A 22,500-nucleotide genomic window follows, 5' to 3' on the forward strand; every position below is an offset into this window, starting at 1 on the left:
CCTTTTTCATTGAGGATCTTTAATTTAAGTGAGGTTGAAGTCGGGATCGTAAGACTAATTCGGAGCGCGGCTTTTGGTTTAGTCACGTAGGCCAGTTTGTTCGTTTTACTGATATTATATACTTCGTGTTATTTGTTCTTAGCATGAGTTTTATGATAATTACATAAAAGAAAAATATGGAGTGTTCATTTTATATCCGCTGGTACAAATTGCGATTTTATTCGTAACAGGTATAATTGTTTAATCCCCGTGTTCTTTTAAATACCATATACCAATTATAAAAAAATCACGCACATCAAATAACTAAATACAATACAACCAAATAGTATTAAAAATCTGACATAAAACTAAAGCTTTTTAAAAGGACGCGCCATTTCGAGAAAAGAACCATCGAGCCGGCTCGGCGGACCCGAATGCCAATGACGTCACGGAGCGAAAATAGCCGAACGCAGTCGATGGAACGGCCCTGAAGCGTCCTGGTCGCCTCTCCAACCCGTGTGTTTTTGCTGCGTGTGTGTTTGTGAAGCTTGAGTGGCGCGTGCCTGTATGGTCAAGATGAGTTGCTACATCCAAGTTTGCGAAGAAGAGAATGACGAGCCCATCGAGATCCCGACGGAGGAGGACAGCACCCTCCTGCTGTCGACTCTGGTGGCGCAGTTCCCCGGCGCCTGCGGCCTCAAGTACCGCCACCCCGACAGCCGCGGCCTGCGTGGCGTCAGGCTCGTCGACGGCCGCCTCCACGCGCCCGACGAGGGATGGAACTATGTTTTCGTATGCGTGTTCCCGAAAGGTGAGGGTGCGGATCATTCGCTTTCGTTGGGGCTTAGGCGGGCGGGGTAGGCCTACGCGGGACGCCGGTGCGCGGCGGGCGGGCGGGAGGGGACGCCATGGACGCCGCTTTTCCGGCGTTGGGGCGCGCTGGTGGGGCCGGGCGGGGCGGGCGGGGGAGGGCTAGGGGCCCGGCGCGGGGGGAAAGGGCAGGGAGGGAGTCCGCGGGGAATCATGGGGTAAAACCAGCAAAATCGGGACTTGGGGGAAAAGCAACGCGTATGTGGCGGCGGGGAGGGAGGGGGAGAGGGGGGGGAGGGTGCCGGGGACAAGCCAGGGAGTAGGAAAGCAAGTCATTCCCGCTTTTGCTCATCGCTCCAAAACCTCTTTCTGCCCCGCTAAAGCTCCCCAGCCCACCGAGGCCCGAGTCGCAGCCTCCGCCAAGCCCCAGGAGAGCGGCGAGCGGGCGCGAGATGGCGGCGTCGGTGGCGGAGGAGGCGCGTGGGTCGCCGGCGTGGGGACGCGGCGGCGGGGGGGGGGGGGGGTGAGGTGGCGCCTCGACTTCTTATCTGTATCTCGGTATCCCCTCTCTACGTCTTTGGTTTACCGGCTCGTTTCGGTGGCGGAGATGGGGAACGAGACGAGGGGAGAAGCATGGCGCGCGGAGCAGGAGGAGACGGTTTTCTGGGTCGGTTAGATAGAGGGGGGGGGGCGGGCACGAGGGGAAGCCAGATGAAGATGAGCGTTTGCGAGCATTTTCCCGGCGAGAGGGAGGGAGGGAGGGGGGAGAGTAATGAGGAGTAGGGAGGGGGTAGAAGGTCGGTTTGGGATCGGTAATGAAGTGTAAGCGATTCGGGAGTGTTTTGTCAGTAGTGGCAGCTTAAACCTCTAAGGTTTCTAGTTAGATGCAGTGAAGATGCTGTGAGCATTGTACTTTTTGTGGTAGAATGCCCTGCAGTAAGAAGGTTGCCAGTTAGTAGAGCATTTTTTTTTTTTTTTTTTTGTGGTTTTGTATTTAGTATAAGTGGTGTGGGAAGGGTTTTATTTGTTTTCTCATATTTGTCTAGTATATGTAAATGATCAATCTTGGAATAGTAATTTTAGACATGCCACTATCCTAGTGCCCACTGTTGGTACTCTGAATCTAAATATGGGCAACTGTTATACAGTTGCTGAACAATCTTCATTTTCATCAGAGAACAAGAGGAAGTCCGATGACCACTTGGAGAGCTCCATGTCTAAGACTAAGCGAATGGAAAGTAAGCAGAGGTGCTCTGATCTGATTGTACTTGGCCTCCCCTGGAAGACGACTGAGAAGGAACTGCGTGAATACTTTGAACCTTTTGGGGAGGTTCTTATGGCCCAGGTAAGTGCTTTAGTGGATTTCAGCTTTGTGCATTTTCATGGCTGTGATATAATGCAGATGGTCTTTGAAAGCTAATAAGCTCCTGATAAGGATTCTCCGGGTGATGCTAATTTTTTTCTTCCTTATCACCAACAGGTTAAGAAGGACCCCAAGACTGGCCAGAGCAAAGGTTTTGGGTTCATTAGGTTTGGCAACTACGACACCCAGCAGCGCGTGTTGTCTCAGCGCCACATGATTGACGGACGTCTCTGTGATGTCAAGATCCCCAACTCGAAGGTAGTTTGCCACCAGGCTTTGCTTTTGTTCCACATTACTGTTTGTTTTTGAGTAAAAGGATGGGAATATTCTTGAGGTTAGAGTAATGAGGCAGTGTTATATTTCTGAAAAGTATTTGGGCATTATAAAGGCTTCTACTACTAAATACTTAATTTATTCCAGTTTGGCAGATGGTTTAGACCATTGGTGTGCTTAATTTGTAGACATGAAAAAAAAAGTGTAATTAGAAAGTACTGTAGAATGAAGAAATACTAGAAGTCTAATGTATTTTCTTCTAGCAGGAAGGTATGGTGCAGCAGGTGAACAGCAAAGTGTTCATTGGCCGTTGCACAGAAGACATTGGGCCGGAGGATCTCCGTGAATACTTCAGCAAGTTTGGTGAGGTCACCGATGTTTTCATTCCTAAGCCTTTCAGGGCTTTTGCCTTTGTCACTTTCTTAGATCCTGAAGTAGCTCAGAGCCTTTGTGGTGAGGATCACATAGTGAAGGGTACTTCAGTCCATGTGTCTAATGCTGCACCCAAGAGTGACCCCAACCGTGGACCTTTTGGGCGTGGTGGACGCATGGGTGACGGTCGAGGATATGGTCAGGGAGGCTATGGTCAGGGGATGAATAATGGTGGGGTCTGGAACCAGGGAGGGAACCGAGAAATGCCCAACTTGGCTGCTCTTGGAACCTCTCTGGGCCTTGGGGGGCCTGGGCAGGGAGGACAGGGTGGTGGGCAGAACGTAAACCCACTCAACATGGGAGCCCTCACCATGCCTATGCTTGCTGCACTCAGTCAAGCCAGTTGGGGTCTCCTAGGTAACCTGCAGCAGCAGAACCAAGATGGAACCCAAGCACCGGGTGGCTACAACCAGGGAGGGCAATCCAGTCAGGGGCACTCAAATCCTCCCCCAAGTAACCAGAGTCAGGGAGGCTGGGGATCCGGGAGCTCTGGTGGTGGATGGGGCGACGGTAGTCAGAGTGGTTCTTGGGGCCCTTCTCAGGGTAGGGGAGAGAAGGGGTATAACAGGGGAGATTACATGTAAGAATGCTTTGGCAAACTTGGGTGGGTGAGGAGTGGATGATAGACACAGGCCATGACTATTGGTATGACTTGGTCAGAATGTTTACATCGTATGTCTGACAAGTAGATTCTTAACACCTGCCTGCAAGGGCAGAGGGGGTGGCTCAGGGGTGTTATGTGTGTGTGGTCATGTCAACACTCCCTCGTCCCTTGTTTAAATTAAAGCATGCTTTAGATTTAGGCAAGTATTCACTTTAACTTTAATGATGGTAATATTCACGCTTAGTGTGTATCGTTTGGTGTGGTGGGCATGTATGGGTGGGTGCTGGGGCCCAGGTATTAGGCCCTGAATGTTGTAGCAGTGTCCGAACACATGGTATGATTGCTAGGGCGCTCCTCTCCTGCTGCGTGTAGCCTCCCGGGGCATGGGTGGTGGCGGCCTCGCCAGAAGGAAAGTGACCAGCAGTGTGACAGCTATATTGTACTGAGAGTGGTATGGACGTGTGGATGGCAGAGCTTGCCAATGCCAGGACCGAGCTAAACCAAGTCAGTTCAGTGGGGTGTGGAAGTCTCGGTAGCGTGAGAGAGAGGCCCTCTGAACCCCGTAGAGAAGAGCAACTGCGTACCATCCCTTGTACATGGTACAAAGACATGTCTATCTCTGCTGGGTGAAGAGGATCAAGAGGCAATCGGTACCATGAGCCTGGCTCCATACCGTTCTCAAGAAATGCTGTTATTAATGTTACAGTTGATCATTTGATTTCCAACCTGCTTCACAACACCATTGTAATCTAAGGTCACACTTTATTGCTTAATAGCTTAGCTGTTCGCCTTTTGTGAACAGTGTGGAACCAGGAGTCCTGTATATAGTGTGTGTTTGTTTCAGCAAGGAAGTGAGTCTGTTAGAAATGCCCAACTACAGGTGTTAATTCTACTGGACTTTTGCTTTGGAAAAGTATCTTGTTGGATTACCACACAAGGCTGGGCATTGCTGATAGCGTCACTAAATAATCATGTTTCTCACTCTAATCACAGACTCAAATATTTGCCAGTGTGAGGTGTGACCGAGGAAGCCCTGAGTGTGTAGACTAGGAAGGCCAAGCTATGAGTGTGTGACAATGCAACAAATTAAGATATATTTTGAAGTCTTGTATGAGCATTGGCCTCTTTATTTTAATACTTGTGTGCATCTATAATACGGCATCCAAAAAGTGCATGAGTCTCATTGGCTTAGTGTAGACTCGTGCCCCTACTCCCTGCTCAAATCTTCTCACTATAGCATTTTGTCAATGAGCACTGCACAAATATTGCTTTACACTTGTCATTTTGGGTCTTGCTAGGGAGAGCCATCACTTCCCAGTTAGACTAGATTCTTTGGTAGTCTTTTTGCAAATAATAAAACAAAACAAAAAACATTCACAACTAAAAACAAACAACATTGAGTGCTTTGTGCAATATGTGTTCATGGCTACAAATCCTATTATGCATAGCAGAAATATATCCTGGGGTAGGGGGCAACTATTACCTTGACCTCACCTGACCTCACCTCTCAGTGTTGCCGAGGTCACTGACCTGGGAATCACAGTACAAAGTCTGTGTGTTGAGCATGGTGGTCAGCAGTAAGAGCTAGTTGGAAGCAGGAAGACTGTGTTGTCCGGTATATTTTGGAGATTAAATAGATGGAAATGGCAATTATTTCTTGGTTTTAATTTTTTAATTTTTAGATTTGGCCTGCATTTGTTCAGTGATCATATCCAACCTTATCTTAACATGTAGTACCCCCTCAAGGAAATCATGCCCAAAACAGCCTAGATCTTTAAATCATGCCTCTTGCCCTTACCAGTCCTCCTGCTATCCCCTGGCCTGCTGATGAAAGAAGGTATGACAGAGCCACGTACGACTAACAAGCAGGCCTTGTGTTTTATCACAAGAGATTTTTTTCTTTCTTTTCCAAGTCATTTAGTGGAAGAGCGTTTTGTTTGAATTTTGGCATGAGTGTTCCGGTACGGCTGACACTAGTAGTTTGATAACTACAAACATGATGCTGTTTTTTTCCATTCATTTCACCTAGATTTTATTCACTTTATTATTAGTATTAGCATTTATCACCCATATCTGATGTGTACATGAACTCCAAACGGGCTCATTATGAAGTGTGTGTTGCGTGAGTTTTTATTCAGAAATATATTATAGGAAGGTACAAAAGTGCGTGTCCTGTCAGGTGACCAGAGTGAGTTATGTGTGACCAAAACACCAAAGGTGTATCTAAACTTTTTGGTTGGTGAAACTCATCTGTAGATCAGAGCATGGAGTAAATCTAAAAGAAAGCTCACTTTACCTGTAATTACCTATTCATTCCGAGTCGGTGCTCCATGTATTTGCTCGCAGAGAGGTAGATTATACTACCAACTCCCTAATTTGAAAAGTGTTGTCATCTTCTTGTAATAAATATTAATACCTTGAAGAGGCACGTCACTTGGCAATATGGCAAGGTTAGGAAGGACCCAGTAGTTAGAATCACCAAGAGGGCAGTCTTTCTGCTCTAAACTAGAGGCTGATGCGAGATGGAAAGTGTGACCTAACATCTGTATGTATTGCTAGCTAGGAGAATGAACATAATGTGAACTTGAGAATGATACATTGGATATGTAAGATCTTGTGGGTCTTTACTGTGAAGATGTTCAGAAGGTGATGTGTGAGGAGGAGTGAGATACAGGTGGAGACTGAAGAGATGTGATGAGATAAATGCGGCTAATGTTGTGGATTTGAGGCTTCACCTTCCACTGGTATCCTTTGGAATGTGTTGCCCTGAGTCTATCACTGCAGCCTTGATGGTGAGCTAGAGCTTGGTGTGCTCTCTACTGTTGTCCTTTTGGGCGTGATTGTGAATGATTGTATGGCTAGAGTGCTCTGTCGAATAATAAAAAAATCACAGCTAAATATTGTGTTCTTAACCCAAAGACCAAAACTAGCCCTTTTTAGATTTGCTTTCTTATTTATTGTAATTTCTTTATTACTACTATTGTATAGGCATGTGGTGAGATTATTAACAAGGCTATATTAACTTCCGTTTTAGTACCGTCAAGTGATGAAAGGTGAAGGAATAGATTACAGTTGTAAAAGGTAAAAAAAAAAAAAGAGAAAAATGAACTAGATTGATTATTCCTGTCTAACAGCTCAGCAACTGAAATGCTCAAGACAAAATGTAGGTTAACCATTAAACTAGTGGGTAGAAATCCTTGAGTATTCATTTGCATATTACGTCAGTCATGTCTTTAATACAGGAAAAAGATAGAGGGAGAGAAGTATAAAGATGTATGTATGATTAATTTTGCGAGTAATAGTGTCAGATTGATGATCGTGGTGGAGGAACGGCTGGAGACGATGCTTTGATTTAAATCCTTGGTTCGTATACTGTCTATAATTTACTTTGTTTGCACTCCATTCCAAGGTTATGGCCTTTTTTAAAACTTAGGTCTGACAAAATGGAGGTGCACGAAACCACTTGCATTAGCAATAAATTTGCATCCTTAAATATTATAATTTCAGCTAACAGATGTTTGACAAAGATATCATCCGAGTTAAAGACCTTGTGCTTTAATTAATAGTATTATTTTGCCGTAAATTGAGTTATCAAGAGCTTTCGTATCGCAATACTAAATTTCACACCATTTTACACAGTTGAAAGGCAATTCATAATAAAGTCGGCTACAAGTTGACATTTATTTCAGACTGGCTAGCTTCAGTTTTTTCTTCATTGGTCACTTAACGAATTGGAACAGTAAGTAAGTCTGGATCCAAGTTATATTTAGTTGGCAACTATAACAAAAGCAAAATGTATTTCAAAACGGCAGATCTCAACATGGGAGTGCAAAGTTTATAAAGGTAAGTATTCTTTTGATGTTTCAAAACAAGATTTATTCTTGATAAACATGAACCAAGAAATTTCATTTCCACAGGCTTGGATTTTTAAATTATATATAATAGTTCTCCCTTGATATATAGTAATCCAGTTAAAAATCACTTGATTATATTTATATATATATATATGCATTCTTTTAACTTCGATCTTGTAAGCATTGAAGGCGACAGTAAGAAATAAAAGTCCTTAATATGCATAGAACAGGCATTGTTTAAAGGGAGGGGGTTATGCACTGCACTGCAAAATTATTTGGATAAAAATGAAGATGGCCATATAGAAATTTTCGCTCTTGATAAAATTGAAAAGAGCAATTGATTAATTACAAATGTCCAGTGAAAATGGCAGGTACACATCATTTTTATTACCAAATACTATTTTGAGTGCCATCGCAATTAATAGTTCCTGAGACTACATAATTATGGGAAATTACATCATTTCTTCCATGTGCGAGTGTATTTTCGATCTTTATATTTTTGCATGCTATTAGTTGTAACACAGTGCTGATGCTGTAAAGGTATAGATTGTCCGCTAATTACCTCCCTTTATAATTTAAGTGACTATGATATTTTATTAATAAAAATATATACATCTCCATGTGATGCTTTATTTTCTTCCTAATATAAAATAAGGAGTAAGAAGTTATGTCAAGTGGTTGTCACAAGGCGCACAAATTATATTTTGAGACAGGCTGATGAGGATAATTAAGTTTCCTATGTACAAGGGTACCTATTAAGGAAGAAGAAAAAAAAGCCGCCTCATGCTGTTTTGCAACTCGCCTAATTTTAAAGACTAGCAGACTCGGACCGCTAATGGTGTTAAGCAGTGCCAAATTGCATTCACGTCTTCAACGGACCTCAGTCCAACCAAATTTGGGCAACTAAACCACTACAATGCGAAGTTTAGTCCACAGCATATTCATTTTCTCTATCTCCATGAGAAAAGATTGAAAAAATCGTTTGCTACATGTTTGATCGTTAATCGTTCCCCTTATATCGTCTCCCACTTCAATAAGTTTCTTATGGATAACCGGAAAGATGACCTTCCGTGTTGAATCCTCAAAATCCCTAGAAATTGTTGTATTGCTCAGAAATTTCTTCCTCCTTTTATTAAGCAATAATCTAATATCTACATATGGGAGCTCGTGTTTCAATGTATTTATTATGAAAACCGAAGTAAATGGTATTACTATAGTTGGTGTGGCTCTCCAGTACATAAATTCCCAATTACCAAGTATCTGAAGAGGAAGTCAAAATACAGAAACTCAATCCTTAAAACGTAATCTCGCAATTTCTTGGGAGGACATTCCAGATAAATAGTACTGGGGTAGATGCAGTGATGTATTCACACACGAGGTAACTAAAAACGAACGGAACCAGTGATAAAGATTTAATAGATCCTGTCATCCACAATGCTATACTCCGATTCGCCAACTGCTTCAGTATGGTTTGAATTTCTTGATGTCCTCATTTGAGTTATCCTCTTCTTATCTTCCTCAAATTTCTTCCGAAGTTGTGCAAGATCTGGAGGGGGAGGGGACATACCTTATGAATTTTAATATACATATATTTATACACACGATACGAACTGGAAGAATGCCATTGTATACGGTTATCTTCCATATGGAATTCATTCCACTACTTACGGTCCATTTTTGTCTGTCTGTCCTGGAAACTGTAGAAGTTGACCAACTTTTGCTGCTTTTTCTTCTTTCTATTCCTCTTCTGTTTCAATTCGTCAACTTTTACTTGTCGAGGCTTCTTTTTCCTAAGGAAAGCAAATGTAACAAAAATATTGGGGCAAATATATGATACAAGTAGAGATACATATAACGTAAAAATGCAATGTTTCATTTTTTGTTCGTCTTACTTACGTATTGACTACAGTAACCCAACCGTCCTCATCTGGCTCTGTGCTCCCATTTTTCTCGGATTCTTTTCTTCTGTCGAAATCTTCCATTACACTTTTGATTTCTTCAGCCATTACTGTCTTGCTTATATAAGAATTATTATACATAGCACACCACTCTGCAATAAAGGGTGCCATACATGAGAAACAAGGAGAGGATAGGGGGGGAGCAGAAAGTAAAGGAGGTAGATGGTAAGATAGAGGAGAAGGGAAGGGAAGGGAAGGAAGAAGGGGGAAGGGAAGGGAAGGGAAGGAAGAAGGGGGAAGGGAAGGGAAGGGAAGGGAAGGAAGAAGGGAGAGGGGAGAAGGGAAGGGAAGGAAGAAGGGAGAGGGGAGAAGGGAAGGGAAGGAAGAAGGGAGAGGGGAGAAGGGAAGGGAAGGAAGAAGGGAGAGGGGAGAAGGGAAGGGAAGGAAGAAGGGAGAGGGGAGAAGGGAAGGGAAGGAAGAAGGGAGAGGGGAGAAGGGAAGGGAAGGGAGAGGGGAGAAGGGAAGGGAAGGAAGAAGGGAGAGGGGAGAAGGGAAGGGAAGGAAGAAGGGAGAGGGGAGAAGGGAAGGGAAGGAAGAAGGGAGAGGGGAGGAAGGGAAGGGAAGAAGGGAGGGGAGGAGAGGGAGAGGGAGAAGGGAGAGGAGGGAAGGGAAGGAAGAAGGGAGAGGGGAGGGAAGGGAAGGGAAGAGGAGAGGAGGGAAGGGGAGAAGGGAGAGGGAAGAAGGGAGAGGAGGGAAGGGAAGGAAGAAGGGAGAGGAGGGAAGGGAAGGAAGAAGGGAGAGGGGAGGGAAGGGAAGGAAGAAGGGAGAGGAGGGAAGGGAAGGAAGAAGGGAGGAGGGGAGAAGGGAAGGGAAGGAAGAAGGGAGAGAGGGAGAGGAGGGAAGGGAAGGAAGAAGGAGGAGAGGGGAGAGAGGGAAGGGAAGGAAGAAGGGAGAGGGGAGAAGGGAAGGGAAGGAAGAAGGGAGAGGGAGAAGGGAAGGGAAGGAAGAAGGGAGAGGGACACGGGCGGGAAGGAAGAAGGGAGAGGGAGAAGGGAAGGGAAGGAAGAAGGGAGAGGGGAAGGGAAGGAAGGAAGGGAGAAGGGAAGGGAAGGAAGAAGGGAGAGAAAAGGAGAGGGAGGGAAGAGGGGAAGGGAAGGAGAGGGGAAAGGAAGGGAAGGAAGAAGGAGAAGAAGGGAGGAAGGGAAGAAGAGGGGAGGGGGGAGAAGAGGGAGGAGAAGAGAGGGGGGGGGAGGAGGAAGAGGGGGGAAAAGAAGGGGTAGAGGGAGGAAGAGAGGGAAGGGAGGGGAGAGGGAAGAGAAGGAAGGAAGAGGAGGGGGAAGGGGAGGGAAGGGAAGGAAGGGAAGGAAGGAGGAGGGAGGGGAGGAGGGGGAAGAGAGGAGGGGGGAAGAGGGAAAGAAGGGGAGGGAAGGAGAAGGAGAAGGGAAGGAGAAAGGGGGGAAGGGGAGGGGGGAGAAGAGAAGGGAGGGGGAGAGGGGGGAAGGAGAAAGGAGGGAAGGGGAGAGGGAGAAGGGGAGGAAAGGGAGGAGGAGGAGGGGAGAGGGGGAGAAGGAGGAAGGGGGGAGGGGAGGAGTGAAGGAGAAGGGGAGGGAAAGAAAGAAGGAAGGGAGGGGGAGAGAAGGAAGGAAGGAGGGGAGGGAAGAAAGGGGAGGGAGAGAAGGGAAGAAGAGAGAGGGGAAGAAGAGGAGGGGGAAGGGGGAAGAAGGGAAGGGAAGGGAGAAGGGAGGGAGGAAGGGAGGGGAGAGGGGAGGAAGAGGAAGGAGGGAGAAAGGAGTAAGGGAAGGGAAAGGAGGAGAGGGAGGGAAAGGGAAGGGAAGAAGGAAGAAGGGGGAAAGAATGGGGAGAAGGGGAAAGGGAAGGAAAGAGGAGAGAGGGGAGAGGGAGGAAGGGAAGGAAGAAGGGGAAGGGAGAGGGAGAGGGGAGAGAGGGGAGGAAGGAAGGAAGGGGGAGGAAGGGGAAGGAAGAAAGGGAAGGAAGGAAGGGAAGGGGAAGGGAAGGAAAGAGGGAAGGGGAGAGGGAAGGAAGAAAGGGAGAGGGAAAGAAGGGAAGGGGAAGGGAAGAAAGGGAGGGGGGGAAGAAGGGAAGGGAAGGAGAAGGAGGGAGGGGAAGAGAAGGGAAGGAAGAGGGAGAGGGGAGGAGAGGGAAGGAAAGAAGGGGAGGAGGAAAGGAGAAGGGGAAGGGGAAGGGAAGGGAAGGGAGAGGGCGAGAAGGGTAAGGAAAAGGAGAGAGGGGGAGAGGGAGAGAAGAGGGAGAGGGGAAGGGGAAGGAAGAGGAGAGAAGGAGAAGGAGGAGGGGAGAAGGGAAGGAGAGGAGGAGGAGAGGAGGGAAGGAAGAAGGGAGAGGAGGAAGGAAAAGGGAAGAGGAGGAGAGGGGAAGAAGGGAGGAAGAAGGGAGAGAGAGAAAGGGAAGGAAGAAGGGAGAGAAGGAGAAGGAGAGGAGGAAGGAGGAGGGGAGGAGAAGGAGAAGGGGGGGGAAAGGAAAGAAGAGAGGGGAGGAAGGGAAGGAGAAGGGAAGAGGGGGGGAAGAAGGGAAGGGAAGAAGGAGAGGGAGGAAGGGAAGGAAGAGGGGAGGGAAGGAAGGAAGAAGGGAAAGGGAAGGAGAGGAAGAAGGAAGGGAGAAGGGGAGAGGAAGAAGGGGAAGGGAGGGGGAGAAGGAAAAGGAAGGAGAGGAAGAGGGGGAGAAGAGGAAAGAAGGGAGGGAGGAAGAAGGAAGGAAGAAGGGAGAGGAGGAAGGAAGGAAGAAGGGAGGGGAAGGGAAGGAAGAGGAGAGAGGGGAGAAGGGAAGAAGAGGAGAAGAGGGGGAGAAAGGGAAGGAGAGGGGAGAAGGGAAGGAAGGAAGGGAGAGGGGAGAAGGAGAAGGGAGGAAAAGGGAGAGGGGAAGGAAGAGGGAGGAAGGAAGGGAAGGAAGAGGAGAGGAAGGGAAAGGAGAGGGGAGAAGGGAAAAGGAGGGGAGAGAGGGAAGGAAGAAGGGGGAGGAGGGAGAGAGGAAGGAAGAGGGAGAGGGGAGGAGGAAGGGAAGAAGGGATGAGGAGTGGGAAGGAAGGAAGAAAAGGAGAGGGGGAGGAAGGGAAGGAAGGAAGAGGGGGAGAAAGGGAGGGAAGGGAAGAAGGAGAGGGGGAGAGGGGAAGGAAGGGAAGGGAAGGGAAAGGGAAGGGAAGGAGAAAGGGAGAAGGGAAGGGAAGAAGAAGGGAGGGAAAGAAGAAGGGAGAGGGGGAGAGGGAAGGGACGGAGAAAAGAGGGAGAGGGGAAGGGAGAAGGTGGAAAGAGGGAAGGGAAGAAGGAGAGGGGGGAGAGGGGGAAGAAGGAGAAGGGAGAGGGAAGAAGGGGAGGGGAGAAGGAGAAGAGAAGGGGGGGGGAGAGGAAAAGAGAGAGAGAGAGAGAGGGGGGGAGAGAGAGGAGAGAGGGGGGGGGGGGGGAGAAGAAGAGAGGTGAGGGGAGAGAGAGAGAGAGAGGGGGGGGGGAGAGAGAGAGAGGGGGGGGGAGAGAGAGAGAGAGAGTGGGGGGGGGGGAGGAGAGAGAGAGAGAGGGGGGGGGGGGAGAGAGAAGAGAGAGAGAGAGGAGGGAGTGGAAGAGAGAGGGGAGGAAGGGGGAGTAGGGTTTGAGAGAGAGGGGGAGAGAGAGAGAGAGAGAGGGGAGAGAGAGAGAGAGAGAGAGAGGGGAGAGATGAGAGGGGAGGAGAGAGTAGAGAGAGAAGAGGAGAGAGAGAGAGAGATGAGAGAGAGAGAGATGAGAGAGAGAGAGAGAGAGAGAGGAAGAGCGAGATGAGAGGAGAGTAGAGGGGGAGAGAAGAGAGAGAGAGAGAGAGAGGAGTGAGAGAGGAGAGAGACGTGAGAGAGAGAGAGGAAGAGAGGAGAGAGAAGAGAGAGAGAGAGGATGGAGAGAGGAGAAGAGAGAGAGAGATGAGAGAGAGGGAAGAGAGAGAGAGAGGAGGAGATGTATAAGGGAGAGAGAGAGGGGGGGAGGAGAAAGAGAGAGGGGGGGAGAGAGTTAGAGAGAGAGAGAGAGGGGGAGAGAAGAGAGAGAGGAGAGAGAGGGAGAGAGGGAGAGAGGAGAGAGAGAGAGGAGAAGAGAGGGGGGGAGAGAGAGAGATGAGAGAGGGGAGAGGGAGAGAGAGAGAGAGAGAGAGGAGAGAGAGGGAGGGGGAGAGAGAGAGAGGGGAGAGAGAGAGAGAGAGGGGGAGAGAGAGAGGGGGAGGAGAGAGAGAGGGAGAGAGAGAGAGGGGGGGAGATGAGGAGAGAGAGAGAGATGAAGAGAGACGGATGAGGTGAGAGGGGAGAGAGAGGAGAGAGAGGGAGAGGAGAGAGAGAGAGAGAGGGGAGGGAGAGAGAGGAGAGGGGGAGAGAGAGAGGGGAGAGGAGGAGAGAGAGAGAGAGAGGAAGAGAGGGGAAGCGGAGAGAGAGGGGAGGGGGGGGAGTGTAGGAAGAGAGGAGGAGAGAAAAGAAGGAGAGAGGGATGAGAGATGAGAGAGAGAAGAGAAGGGGAGGAGAGAGAGAGGGGAAGGAGGGGTGAGGGGGGAGGGAGGGGGAGAGGAGGGAAAGAGGGGGGGAGGGAGAGGAGAGAGAGAGGGTGAGAGGAGAGAGGGAGGAGGAAGAGGATGGGAGGATGAGGGAGAGGGGAGAGAGGGATGGCGAGAGGGGAGGGGAGAGGGAGGGGAGAGAGGAGAGAGGGGAGAGAGAGGGGGAGAGGAGGGGAGAGAGAGAGGAGAGAGGAGGAGAGAGAGAGGAGGAGAGGGAGGGGAGGGAGAGAGAGAGAAGGGGGAAGAGAGAGAGAGAGGGGGAAGAGAGAGGGGGAAGAGAGAAGGGGGGGAAGAGAGAGAGAGGGGATGAGAGAGAGAGAGAGAGAGAGAGAGAGTGAGGAGATAGAGAGAGAGAGGGGGTAGAGAGAGAGAGAGGGGGGAGAGAGAGGGGAGAGAGAGAGAGAGAGAGGGAGAGAGAGGGGAGAAGGGAGAGAGAGGAGATGATGAGGGGAGAGGAGGGGGAGAGGAGAGAGAGAAGGGGGAGGAGGAGATGAGAGAGAGAGAGAGAGAGAGGGGTGAGAGAGAGATGAGAGGGGAGAGAGAGAGGGGAGAGAGAGAGAGAGGGGGAGGGGAGAGGGGAGAGAGAGAGAGAAAGATCGACCCCCTATACAATCAAATAATATTTTCAAAAGAAACTTTAAATTCCCGGGCTAAAAATACCGCAAAACCCCGCCTAATGTGATGACACTACCCGAACAGGGGAAACAAAACCCCGGGTTTTTGGAAACTTCGATGCTGTGGAGAAACCCTGAGTGGGCTTCTTGTGGAGGGGAAACATTCAAAACTTTGCCGAACTGGGGAAAACAATTTTTTAAAGGATCTGAAATTTTGGAGAAAAAATAATGTTATTCTTTTCTAAAGGCTATCAAAATTTCCAGCAGCCTTTGAACCAAAAATAAAAGGGAAAACCAAACAAATAAATTGGGGTGGCAGGGGGGGGAAAAAAAAAAAAGAAAGATAAGAAAAAAATGTGAAAAGAATAAAAAAAAGAAAAAAAAAAAAGAAAAAAAGAGGGGGGAGAGGGGGGGGGGGGGGGGGAAAAGTTGGGGAGGGGGGGAGAAAGGGGAAAGGGGAGAGGGGGAGAGGGAGAGGGGGATGGGGGGAGGGGAGGGGGGGGATTAGGGGGGGGAGGGGGGGGGGGAGAGGAGGGGGAGAGAGAGAGAGGGGGGGGGAAATTTTAAGGGAGAGGGGGGGAGGAGGGGGGAGGGGGGGGGTGGGAGAGGGGGGAAAGAGAGAGAGAGAGGGGAGGGGAGGGGAGAGAGAGGGGAGATGAAGAAAAGGAGAAAAGAGAGAAAAAGAAAAGGAGAAGAGGGGAAACTTTCAAAAATTTACATTTATACACTGTCCACCCCCCCCAAGTTACCATTTTCTGCAAAATTTTAAAAAACTTTGATGAAAACCCCTTTCCCAAAAGAAAACCTTTATAAAATTAGAAATTCCCGAATTATAAATATAAATTCAACAAAAGATGAACCTAAAAAGAAAAAAAAAAAAAAAAAAAAAAAAAAAAAAAAAAAATCTTCTCCTACTTTTACCCGGTAAGGGAAAGGAATTTTTAAAAAAGGGAAAATAAGTTAGACCCTGTTTTAATTCGGGTAAACATATGGGGGGAAAAACACAACAAAGAGAGTTCTTTCTGCAGGCTTGTCCACATCATAGGTTCTGACAACATGTTGCTTCCACAGGGGGGTTGGGGTGTTTGGTTTTACTCTCTTTGCTGAACTTGAATTCAACAACTGCAAATAAAACAAAGAAATGATACAAATGACACAATTTCTGGATATTGTCATAATACCACAACAACAGTGAATTTCACACTTGCTGGTATTTTTTATTCAACTTGTTTCCTTACTGAGGAGAGGAGGTGGGAGAGGGAGGGTGAGAGGAGTGGGAGATGGTGATGGGTGGAGAGAGAGAAGAGGGAGAGAGAGAGAGAGAGAGAGAGAGGAGAGGAGAGAGAGAGAGAGAGAGATTAGAGAGAGAGAGAGAGAGGGAGAGTAGATAGAGAGAGAGGGGGGAAGAGATAGAGAAGAAGGGAGGAATGAGGAGAGAGAGAGAGAGAGAGAGAGGAGGGAAAAAGAGAGAGAGAGAGTTAAGAGAGAAGAGAGAGAATAGTAGAGAGGAAGAGAGAGAAGAGAGAGGGTCTCCAGGGAATAGAGAGAGATAGAAATAGGGAGGAATAGAATGGATAAGAAGGGATGACGCCTACGTCTCTCCTCCGCTTCTCTCTGCGTTGCTCCTCGTTGCTCTCTCTCTGTATGTCTCTCTCTCCCTCCTCTTTCCTCTGCTCGGTTTCGTCTCTTCTCCTTTCCTCTACTCTCGTCTATCTATTTATAGTTGTCATTTTTCTCTTACTGCTTTCCTTATCTTCCCGTCCTTCCGTCTCTCTTCGTTCTCACTGCTCTCTCTCTCTCTCGCTCTCTTCATCGCTCTCTCTCTCTCTCTCTTACTCTTTTCCTCTCTGGCTCTCTCTCGCGCTCTCTCTCTCTCTCTCTCTCTCTACTGTCCGTCTCCTCCTCTCTCTCTTCTATTCTCTCTTTTTCTCTCTGTCTCTGTTCACATCTCTCTCCTCTCTCGCTCTCTCTCTCTCTCTCTCTCTCGTCTCGCTCTCTCCTCTCTCTCTCTCTCGCTCTTCTCTCTCTCTCCCTCTCTCATCTATCTCTTTTTCTCTCTTTTCTTTTTCTCTTTTCACTTTCTTTCGTTCTTGTGTTTTTATTTTTTGTCTCCCTCTCTCTCTCTCTCTCTCGCTCTTTTTCTCTCTTTTCACTTCCTCTGCTCTCTCTCTCTCTCTCTCTCTCTCTCTCCTCTCTCTCGTCTCTCTCGCTCTCCCTCTCTCTCTCTCTCTCCTTTTTCTCTCTTCTTTTTCTCTTTTCGCGTTCTTGTTTCGTTCGTTTTTTGTCTCCAACCCTCGCTCTCTCTCTCTCTCTCTCTATCGCGCTCGTCTGCTCTCTTTTCTCGTTCCTCTCTCGCTCTCTCTCTCCCTCTCTTCTCGCTCCTCTCTCTCTTCGCTCTCCTTCTCCCTCTGCGCTCTTCTCATGTTGCTCGCTCGTTTGTACTCTTTTCTCTTCCGCTCTCCTCTCTCTCGCTCTCTCTCTCTCTCTCTCTCTACATCTCTCGCTCATCCGCGCTCTCTCTCTTTTTCCTTTTCCTCTCTCTCTCACTCACTCTCGTCTCTCTCTCGCTCTCTCTCTCTCTCTCTCTCTCGCTCTCGCTCATTCTATCTCTCTCGTTTTTTCGCGTTTCGTCTCTCTCTCTCGCTCTCACTCTCGCTGCTCGCTCTCTCTCTCTCTCTCTCTCGCTCTCGACTGCGATGGTTGTTTTCTCGCGCTTTTTAGACTCGTCTCTCTCTCTCTCTCACTCGCTCTCTCTCTCCTCTCTCTCGCTCTCTCTCCTCTTCTCTCTCTCGCTTATCTCTTCTCTCTCTAGCTCTCTTCTCTATCTCTCTCTCTATTGTCTCTCTTTTCTCTGTCCTCGCTCTCTCTCTCTCTCCTCTCTTCTCTCTCTCGCTCTCTCTTGTCTCTCTCTCTCTCTTCCTCTCTCTCTCTCTCGTCTCGTCTCTTCTCTCCCTCTCTCTTTTTTCTCTCGTTTTCTCTCGTCTTTTTCCTTTTCTCTCTCTCTCTCTCTCTCTCTCGAATCTCTCTCTCTCTCCTCTTTCTTCTCTCTCTCTCTTCTCTCTTCTCTCTCTCGTTTCTCTTCTCTCTCTCTCTCTTTTTCTCTTTCCTCGTCTCTCATACTCGCATCTCTCTCTCTCTCCTCTCTCTCGCGCCACTCGCGCTCGCTCTCGCTCTCTCCTCTCTCGTCTCTATCTGCTCTCTCTCTCTACTCTTTCTCTTGCTCTTTCTTCTTCTCTACTCTCTATCTCTCTCTCTCTCTCTCTTCTCGTCTCTCTTCGTCTTCTCCTTTCTCTCTCTCTCTCGTCTCTTGCTCTCTTTGTCTCTTTCCCTCGTCTCTCTCTTCTCATCTCTCTCGCTCTCTCTCTCCCCCCCCAAAACCCCCCCCCCACCTCCCCCCAAAACGCCCACGCTACCCAATCACCGACACACCAACACACCCTACACAAACCCTGATACCCATAAACCTAAACAAGCCCCACTACATACCCACCCCGTATATACCACAGAGACAACCTCACCCCTGAACCCCCATGGTCATTATTCAATACATTCTAACCATACTGGATTGCCAGGGTGCTCTGCCACTTGGACCCCAGGGTAAATGACCCAGAGCAGGTGGGAGATTTTACCGCAGCAAATAAAAACTCAACATTTTCCTCAGTATAAATTACAGATTATATTTGCTTCTACAGATCATTTGCTTGCCTCTGACATATGGGACACTTAATGGGGCTTACTAATGTCTGTTTCTCCTACATAGTCACTATATTGTTTTGGAGGTAATTTTTAAGTTTTACACAGCCATCCAATTTTGCAAATATTATTCCTTGTTTCAATTGTTCACACTGTATTGTGTTAATCTCTTATTTTCAATGGCAAATGATACAGACTAGATGAAAGTATTGGCATTTGTTTATGAAATGATCTCGCCTCTCTGCTCCAGCCACTACTGGGGGTCCACTAACATTTCTGTTTCAACAACAAAGAGAAAAGAAAAGAAAAGAAAAGAAAAGAAAAGAAAAGAAAAGAAAAGAAAAGAAAAGAAAAGAAAAGAAAAGAAAAGAAAAGAAAAGAAAAGAAAAGAAAAGAAAAGAAAAGAAAAGAAAAGAAAAGGAAAAAGAAAAAGAAAAAGGAAAAGAAAAGAAAAGGAAAAAAAGAAAAAAAAAAAAGAAAAAAAAGAAAGAGAGCAAGAAAGAAAGAAAGAAGAAACCTTCATAGGCCTCTACCTGATTGCAGTAAACTTATTCTTCTCATTGCATTTGTCGCAATATTTTCTTCCTTTCTGACTTTATTCTTTTGCCTGCGCACATTATTTCAACTATAAGTGAGTAGTAGTTTTTCCCCTTCTTTATGAAAGTGTCATTACATTTTCCTTCAAATGCATACCAAAGTATTACGTGTTGCACACCTTTCTCATTATCAACTTGTGAAGGAAATACCACAGATGAGGAGTCTTACTTTCGGTATTTCTGTTCAGAACAAGATAGAACCTTGTACCATATGGCTGTGTGAAACTGAACTATAGTGCTTTGGAAATAACCCAGAATTGATGTAACACTGTACGTGAAACATTTCTCGCCAGCACTTGTCAAGGAATGGAGTCTACTGGCGCTGTCAAAAATCCAGGTTGTGAAAATGTGCATGAACAGATTATTGTAATCATTATAATACTATCTGTTCCAACACAACAGAAATATAAGAATAATGATAATATGTTAACTAGAAAAATATGTAAAAGAAGGCATTGATAATCACCAAAAAATTATTTAGACAAATGCATACATGAACTACTTGACATATAGTAATGATGTAGCAGCACGACCCCGCAACCTGAAGCTCAGCATACTTTCCTAGGTTGTGTCGTGCCACGTCCGCCGCTGTGTCCGCGCTCATTGGACTCGCCTCTTTCCCTGCGCACTTACACAGCACTCTGGCTCCCCCATAGATCTCCAACTTCAGCCTCCAACACTCAGCCATACCTGTGGGCACTCACACCCACATAGTCACTCCTCAAATTGATAAGACAATGTTCTCTGTTACATATCTTGGATTTTTTCCTCTCTAACATGCTCCATAACTTACTTACTTATCAACTTGCAAAGGCAATACCACGGATAAAAAATGTCTTATTTGCCATCATCCTGTTTATTACAACATGCAAAATTTACCTTGTAGTTTTGTGAAACAAGCTATACCCACACCTTTTCTATTTTCAATTTGCTCAGGAAATGCCATACATTTAAAGTATCTCAGATCTCATCAAGGGAACCATTCCATACACTCCTTGGTGTGCAAACCTGAACCATATTCATGTTGACGTATGTAGACAAGGTATGAAAGAGACTGGAAATCTTCACATTACAAGAGATGTATTTGACCGGTTTTGGTTATATCTTCATCAGAAATATGTGTATTTCTAACAAAGATATATTTGAAACCTGTTAAATCTTGTGAAGACATTCATTCTCATTCATACCTTATCTTTGTGTAAACCTGATTGTCATCTCAATATTCACAATATTCATGTCAATTTGATGGCATGATGTTAAGTTATCTCTGTGAAATATATGTGCAATGAAGGTTAATTGGCCTTTGCTGGAACATCCCGAGTCTGATTATGAACAGCAAAACATTACTAGATTTTATTTTTTGATCTACTGAAAATAATAAATCAGCAGTCTCTACCTAAAGGTGTGATTTGTGGTATTTGTTCCCAAGAGCGACACACCCTCCAGAAACAAAGCCCCAAAACCAGGGTATCATGTAACCCAAAAAATCCAAACCTAACCTTTCCTACCTCTGTATCCCCTTTTATTAGCACTGTGCCCCTTATAGAAAAGGACATTAAGAACTCTGGCTGTGTAAGGGTGGTGTAGACTTGAGTCTCTGATTGGTGACATGCAGATATTTTTGTCCTTCTGCGGTAAATATGAGGCAGCAGCAGCTGTACCTATGGTGTTAATGACTATTTCTTATACTCTATAAGATAGCGGTGTTCATTTCCCTTCATTTCTGTGCGTCACTCTTCGTAACATTAACCAGATTTATCTCTAATGAAATAAAGGATGTGGGGCCGAATTCAGAAAAGGTAATAGAATTTTCTTTGACAAATCTATGTTAGCACATAATTACAACTTACATTTACATTTTAGCAGGCCCTATTATAATAATTCACTATAAACATTATATAAAATTACTAATCCAGTGAATCTCTATTATATAATGACTATAATAAAACACATCTAATATCTTTTATGTTTATGTGGCACACTCTACATTTGTTATTGACTGAGTCAGCTGAGAAGGCATGCACCACCAATTGTATTTATCTATAAGAAAACTGCAGTAAACAGGGAGGAAATGTCCCAATTAGCATTTGACAATAAGTAAAAAAAGTGCCCACATTCTTCTGAAACAGATCCATGACCACTTACTAAGGCACCAGAGACTGGAGCAGTCTGGTTTCACTTCTGGCAAAAAAAAAAGTCCACAATAGACCACATCCTAGCGCTTTGAGTAATTGTGGAACGCCATCGTGAGTTTGGTTGTGGGTTGCTTGCAGCTTACATCGACTTCAAGAAGGCGTTTGACTTGGCGCATTGAGAATCACTATGAGAAATTCTGAGACTTAGGGGAATCCTGACACGGATTAATGGCCTAATAGCAAACCTTTATACCGGTACTGAAAGTGCTGTTAAGTGTGGTGGGGGCCTGTCGAACTCCTTCCCTGTTCATTCAGGGGTGAGGCAAGGCTATGTCTTTGCACCAACACTTTTCAACACCTGCATGGATTGGATAAAGGGCAGAGCTACAACCCATAGTCAATGTGGAGCAACACTGGGCAATGTCAAGTTCTCAGAATTTGACTGGAGTCACTGGTGGCGGCTCTTGATGCACTTAGCAATGAGGCGAAGCCCTTGGGCCTAGAGGTCTCCTGGACCAAGACCACTATTCAGTACTTTGGGGACCTGTTAGGGGAACCCGTTCAGTCGATCCATGCTTGTGGTGAGGATGTTGAAGTCACAGAGAGCTTTGCATACCTTGGTAATGGAGTCCATATCTCTGGGCTGTCAGACCAAGGAGTCAGTAGATGGATTGGAGATGTCGATACATATACAGAAGGACCAAGCTGCGTATCATCAAGGTCTTGATATTGCCAGTTTTGCTCCATGGAAGTGAAACCTGGATGCTATCTAGTGCCTTGGAGTCTTGTCTTCATATCTTTTGTAACAAGTCTCTTCACCAGATCATGGGGTACAGTTGGCAGGGCCATGTGTCAAACCGACAGTTACACTGTGAGACTGGCATGGGACCTGTTACTTGCATTACCCGGGATCCCCAACTCAGGCTATATGGGCACCTAGCTCATTTCCCTGTGGATGACCCAGCCTATCAGGTTGTCTCTCTAAGAGTGGAGGAGGTCCGTGGGCTGACCTAGGTCATGGCATGCCGTGAGGAGTTAGAGATGGGCCGAGGGCCTGCCTGGAGACTTGTCATGAGGGACACTTGTGGCTGGAAGCGAAGGGTGGATCCAGCCATGGGACACCCCTAGAGCTGTCTTTAACTTTGGCTGAGTCACAGATGAAAATTAGGTGTTAAGGGGTAGTTTAAAAAAAAAAAAAAAACATTTTGTCTATGATTTGCACTGATGCCACATCTCATGCTAATGCTGGTAATAGAAAAAAAAAAACTATTTACATCATAATTAACTCTATGAAGATAATTGCTTATGGTAATATCTTAAAATACCAAACTACAATAAATCTGTCTTCAATAATGACAATTTATATGACATTTTATATATTTAACTAAAGTATGAGCAACCATAGGTTTGTTCCCTCTTATCTCTGTGCATTGCTCTCAGTACACAAACTTAAAACAGATTATCCAAATAGGGTTTAGCTTAATGTTGCTGAGAATGTCACACAGAGATAGAGGGAAATGGACACTGCCATCTTCATGAGCATAAGAAATAGTCTTAACCCATTGGTGACGGGTGTAGAAAACTAAAAAAAACTCTACGCTCTGGCGAACCATAGCAACTTTGAGTGCGCGAGTTCGGTACATCAAGCCGAATCACTGCCTCAGAACGTTTTGGTGCGCCACAGCGGTGGACAGCTGCATGCCACATTTTGAGTGG

At 46.3% G+C, this 22,500-nt stretch overlaps 2 protein-coding genes across 8 annotated transcripts; one reads left to right on the forward strand and one right to left on the reverse strand.

Annotated features, from left to right (window-relative positions):
• Positions 1–428: 428 nt before the first annotated feature.
• LOC125026549 (TAR DNA-binding protein 43-like) lies at positions 429–7,933 on the forward strand. Of its 7 annotated transcripts, none has more exons than XM_047615066.1 (4): positions 429–796; positions 1,938–2,134; positions 2,270–2,410; positions 2,692–7,933. In XM_047615066.1, the coding sequence occupies exons 1-4, from the start codon at positions 547–549 to the stop codon at positions 3,439–3,441; spliced, it is 1,338 nt and encodes a 445-aa protein (XP_047471022.1). In that variant the 5' UTR covers positions 429–546; the 3' UTR covers positions 3,442–7,933. The 7 variants fall into 7 exon arrangements, with proteins under 7 accessions (XP_047471022.1, XP_047471048.1, XP_047471014.1 ...); XM_047615092.1 differs by having other exon boundaries at positions 1,965–2,134; XM_047615058.1 differs by having other exon boundaries at positions 430–796; positions 2,689–7,933.
• A 779-nt stretch (positions 7,934–8,712) lies between these two features.
• Positions 8,713–9,387, reverse strand: LOC125026599 (putative ribosomal RNA-processing protein 7 homolog B). The gene is made up of 3 exons (XM_047615162.1): positions 9,212–9,387; positions 8,984–9,105; positions 8,713–8,861 (listed from the first exon to the last, which is right to left on the reverse strand). Exons 1-3 carry the CDS (start codon positions 9,382–9,384, stop codon positions 8,728–8,730), a joined length of 429 nt encoding a protein of 142 aa, XP_047471118.1. The 5' UTR covers positions 9,385–9,387; the 3' UTR covers positions 8,713–8,727.
• Between the last annotated feature and the right edge of the window lie 13,113 nt (positions 9,388–22,500).

Source organism: Penaeus chinensis, chromosome 1, assembly GCF_019202785.1.
Source record: "Penaeus chinensis breed Huanghai No. 1 chromosome 1, ASM1920278v2, whole genome shotgun sequence".
NCBI lineage: Eukaryota > Metazoa > Arthropoda > Malacostraca > Decapoda > Penaeidae > Penaeus > Penaeus chinensis.

Excerpts from the sequence above, each read along its gene's own strand:
- LOC125026549 (XM_047615058.1), top strand. The coding sequence starts at position 547 with ATGGTCAAGATGAGTTGCTACATCCAAGTTTGCGAAGAAGAGAATGAC. Across the intron at positions 797-1,937 it reads CGTGTTCCCGAAAGGTGAGG|TTGCTGAACAATCTTCATTT; the intron begins GTGCGGATCATT and ends ACTGTTATACAG. Across the intron at positions 2,411-2,688 it reads TCAAGATCCCCAACTCGAAG|CAGGAAGGTATGGTGCAGCA; the intron begins GTAGTTTGCCAC and ends ATTTTCTTCTAG.
- LOC125026599 (XM_047615162.1), bottom strand. The coding sequence starts at position 9,384 with ATGGCACCCTTTATTGCAGAGTGGTGTGCTATGTATAATAATTCTTAT. Across the intron at positions 9,106-9,211 it reads TGGGTTACTGTAGTCAATAC|GAAAAAGAAGCCTCGACAAG; the intron begins GTAAGTAAGACG and ends TGCTTTCCTTAG. Across the intron at positions 8,862-8,983 it reads CAGACAGACAAAAATGGACC|ATCTTGCACAACTTCGGAAG; the intron begins GTAAGTAGTGGA and ends CTCCCCCTCCAG.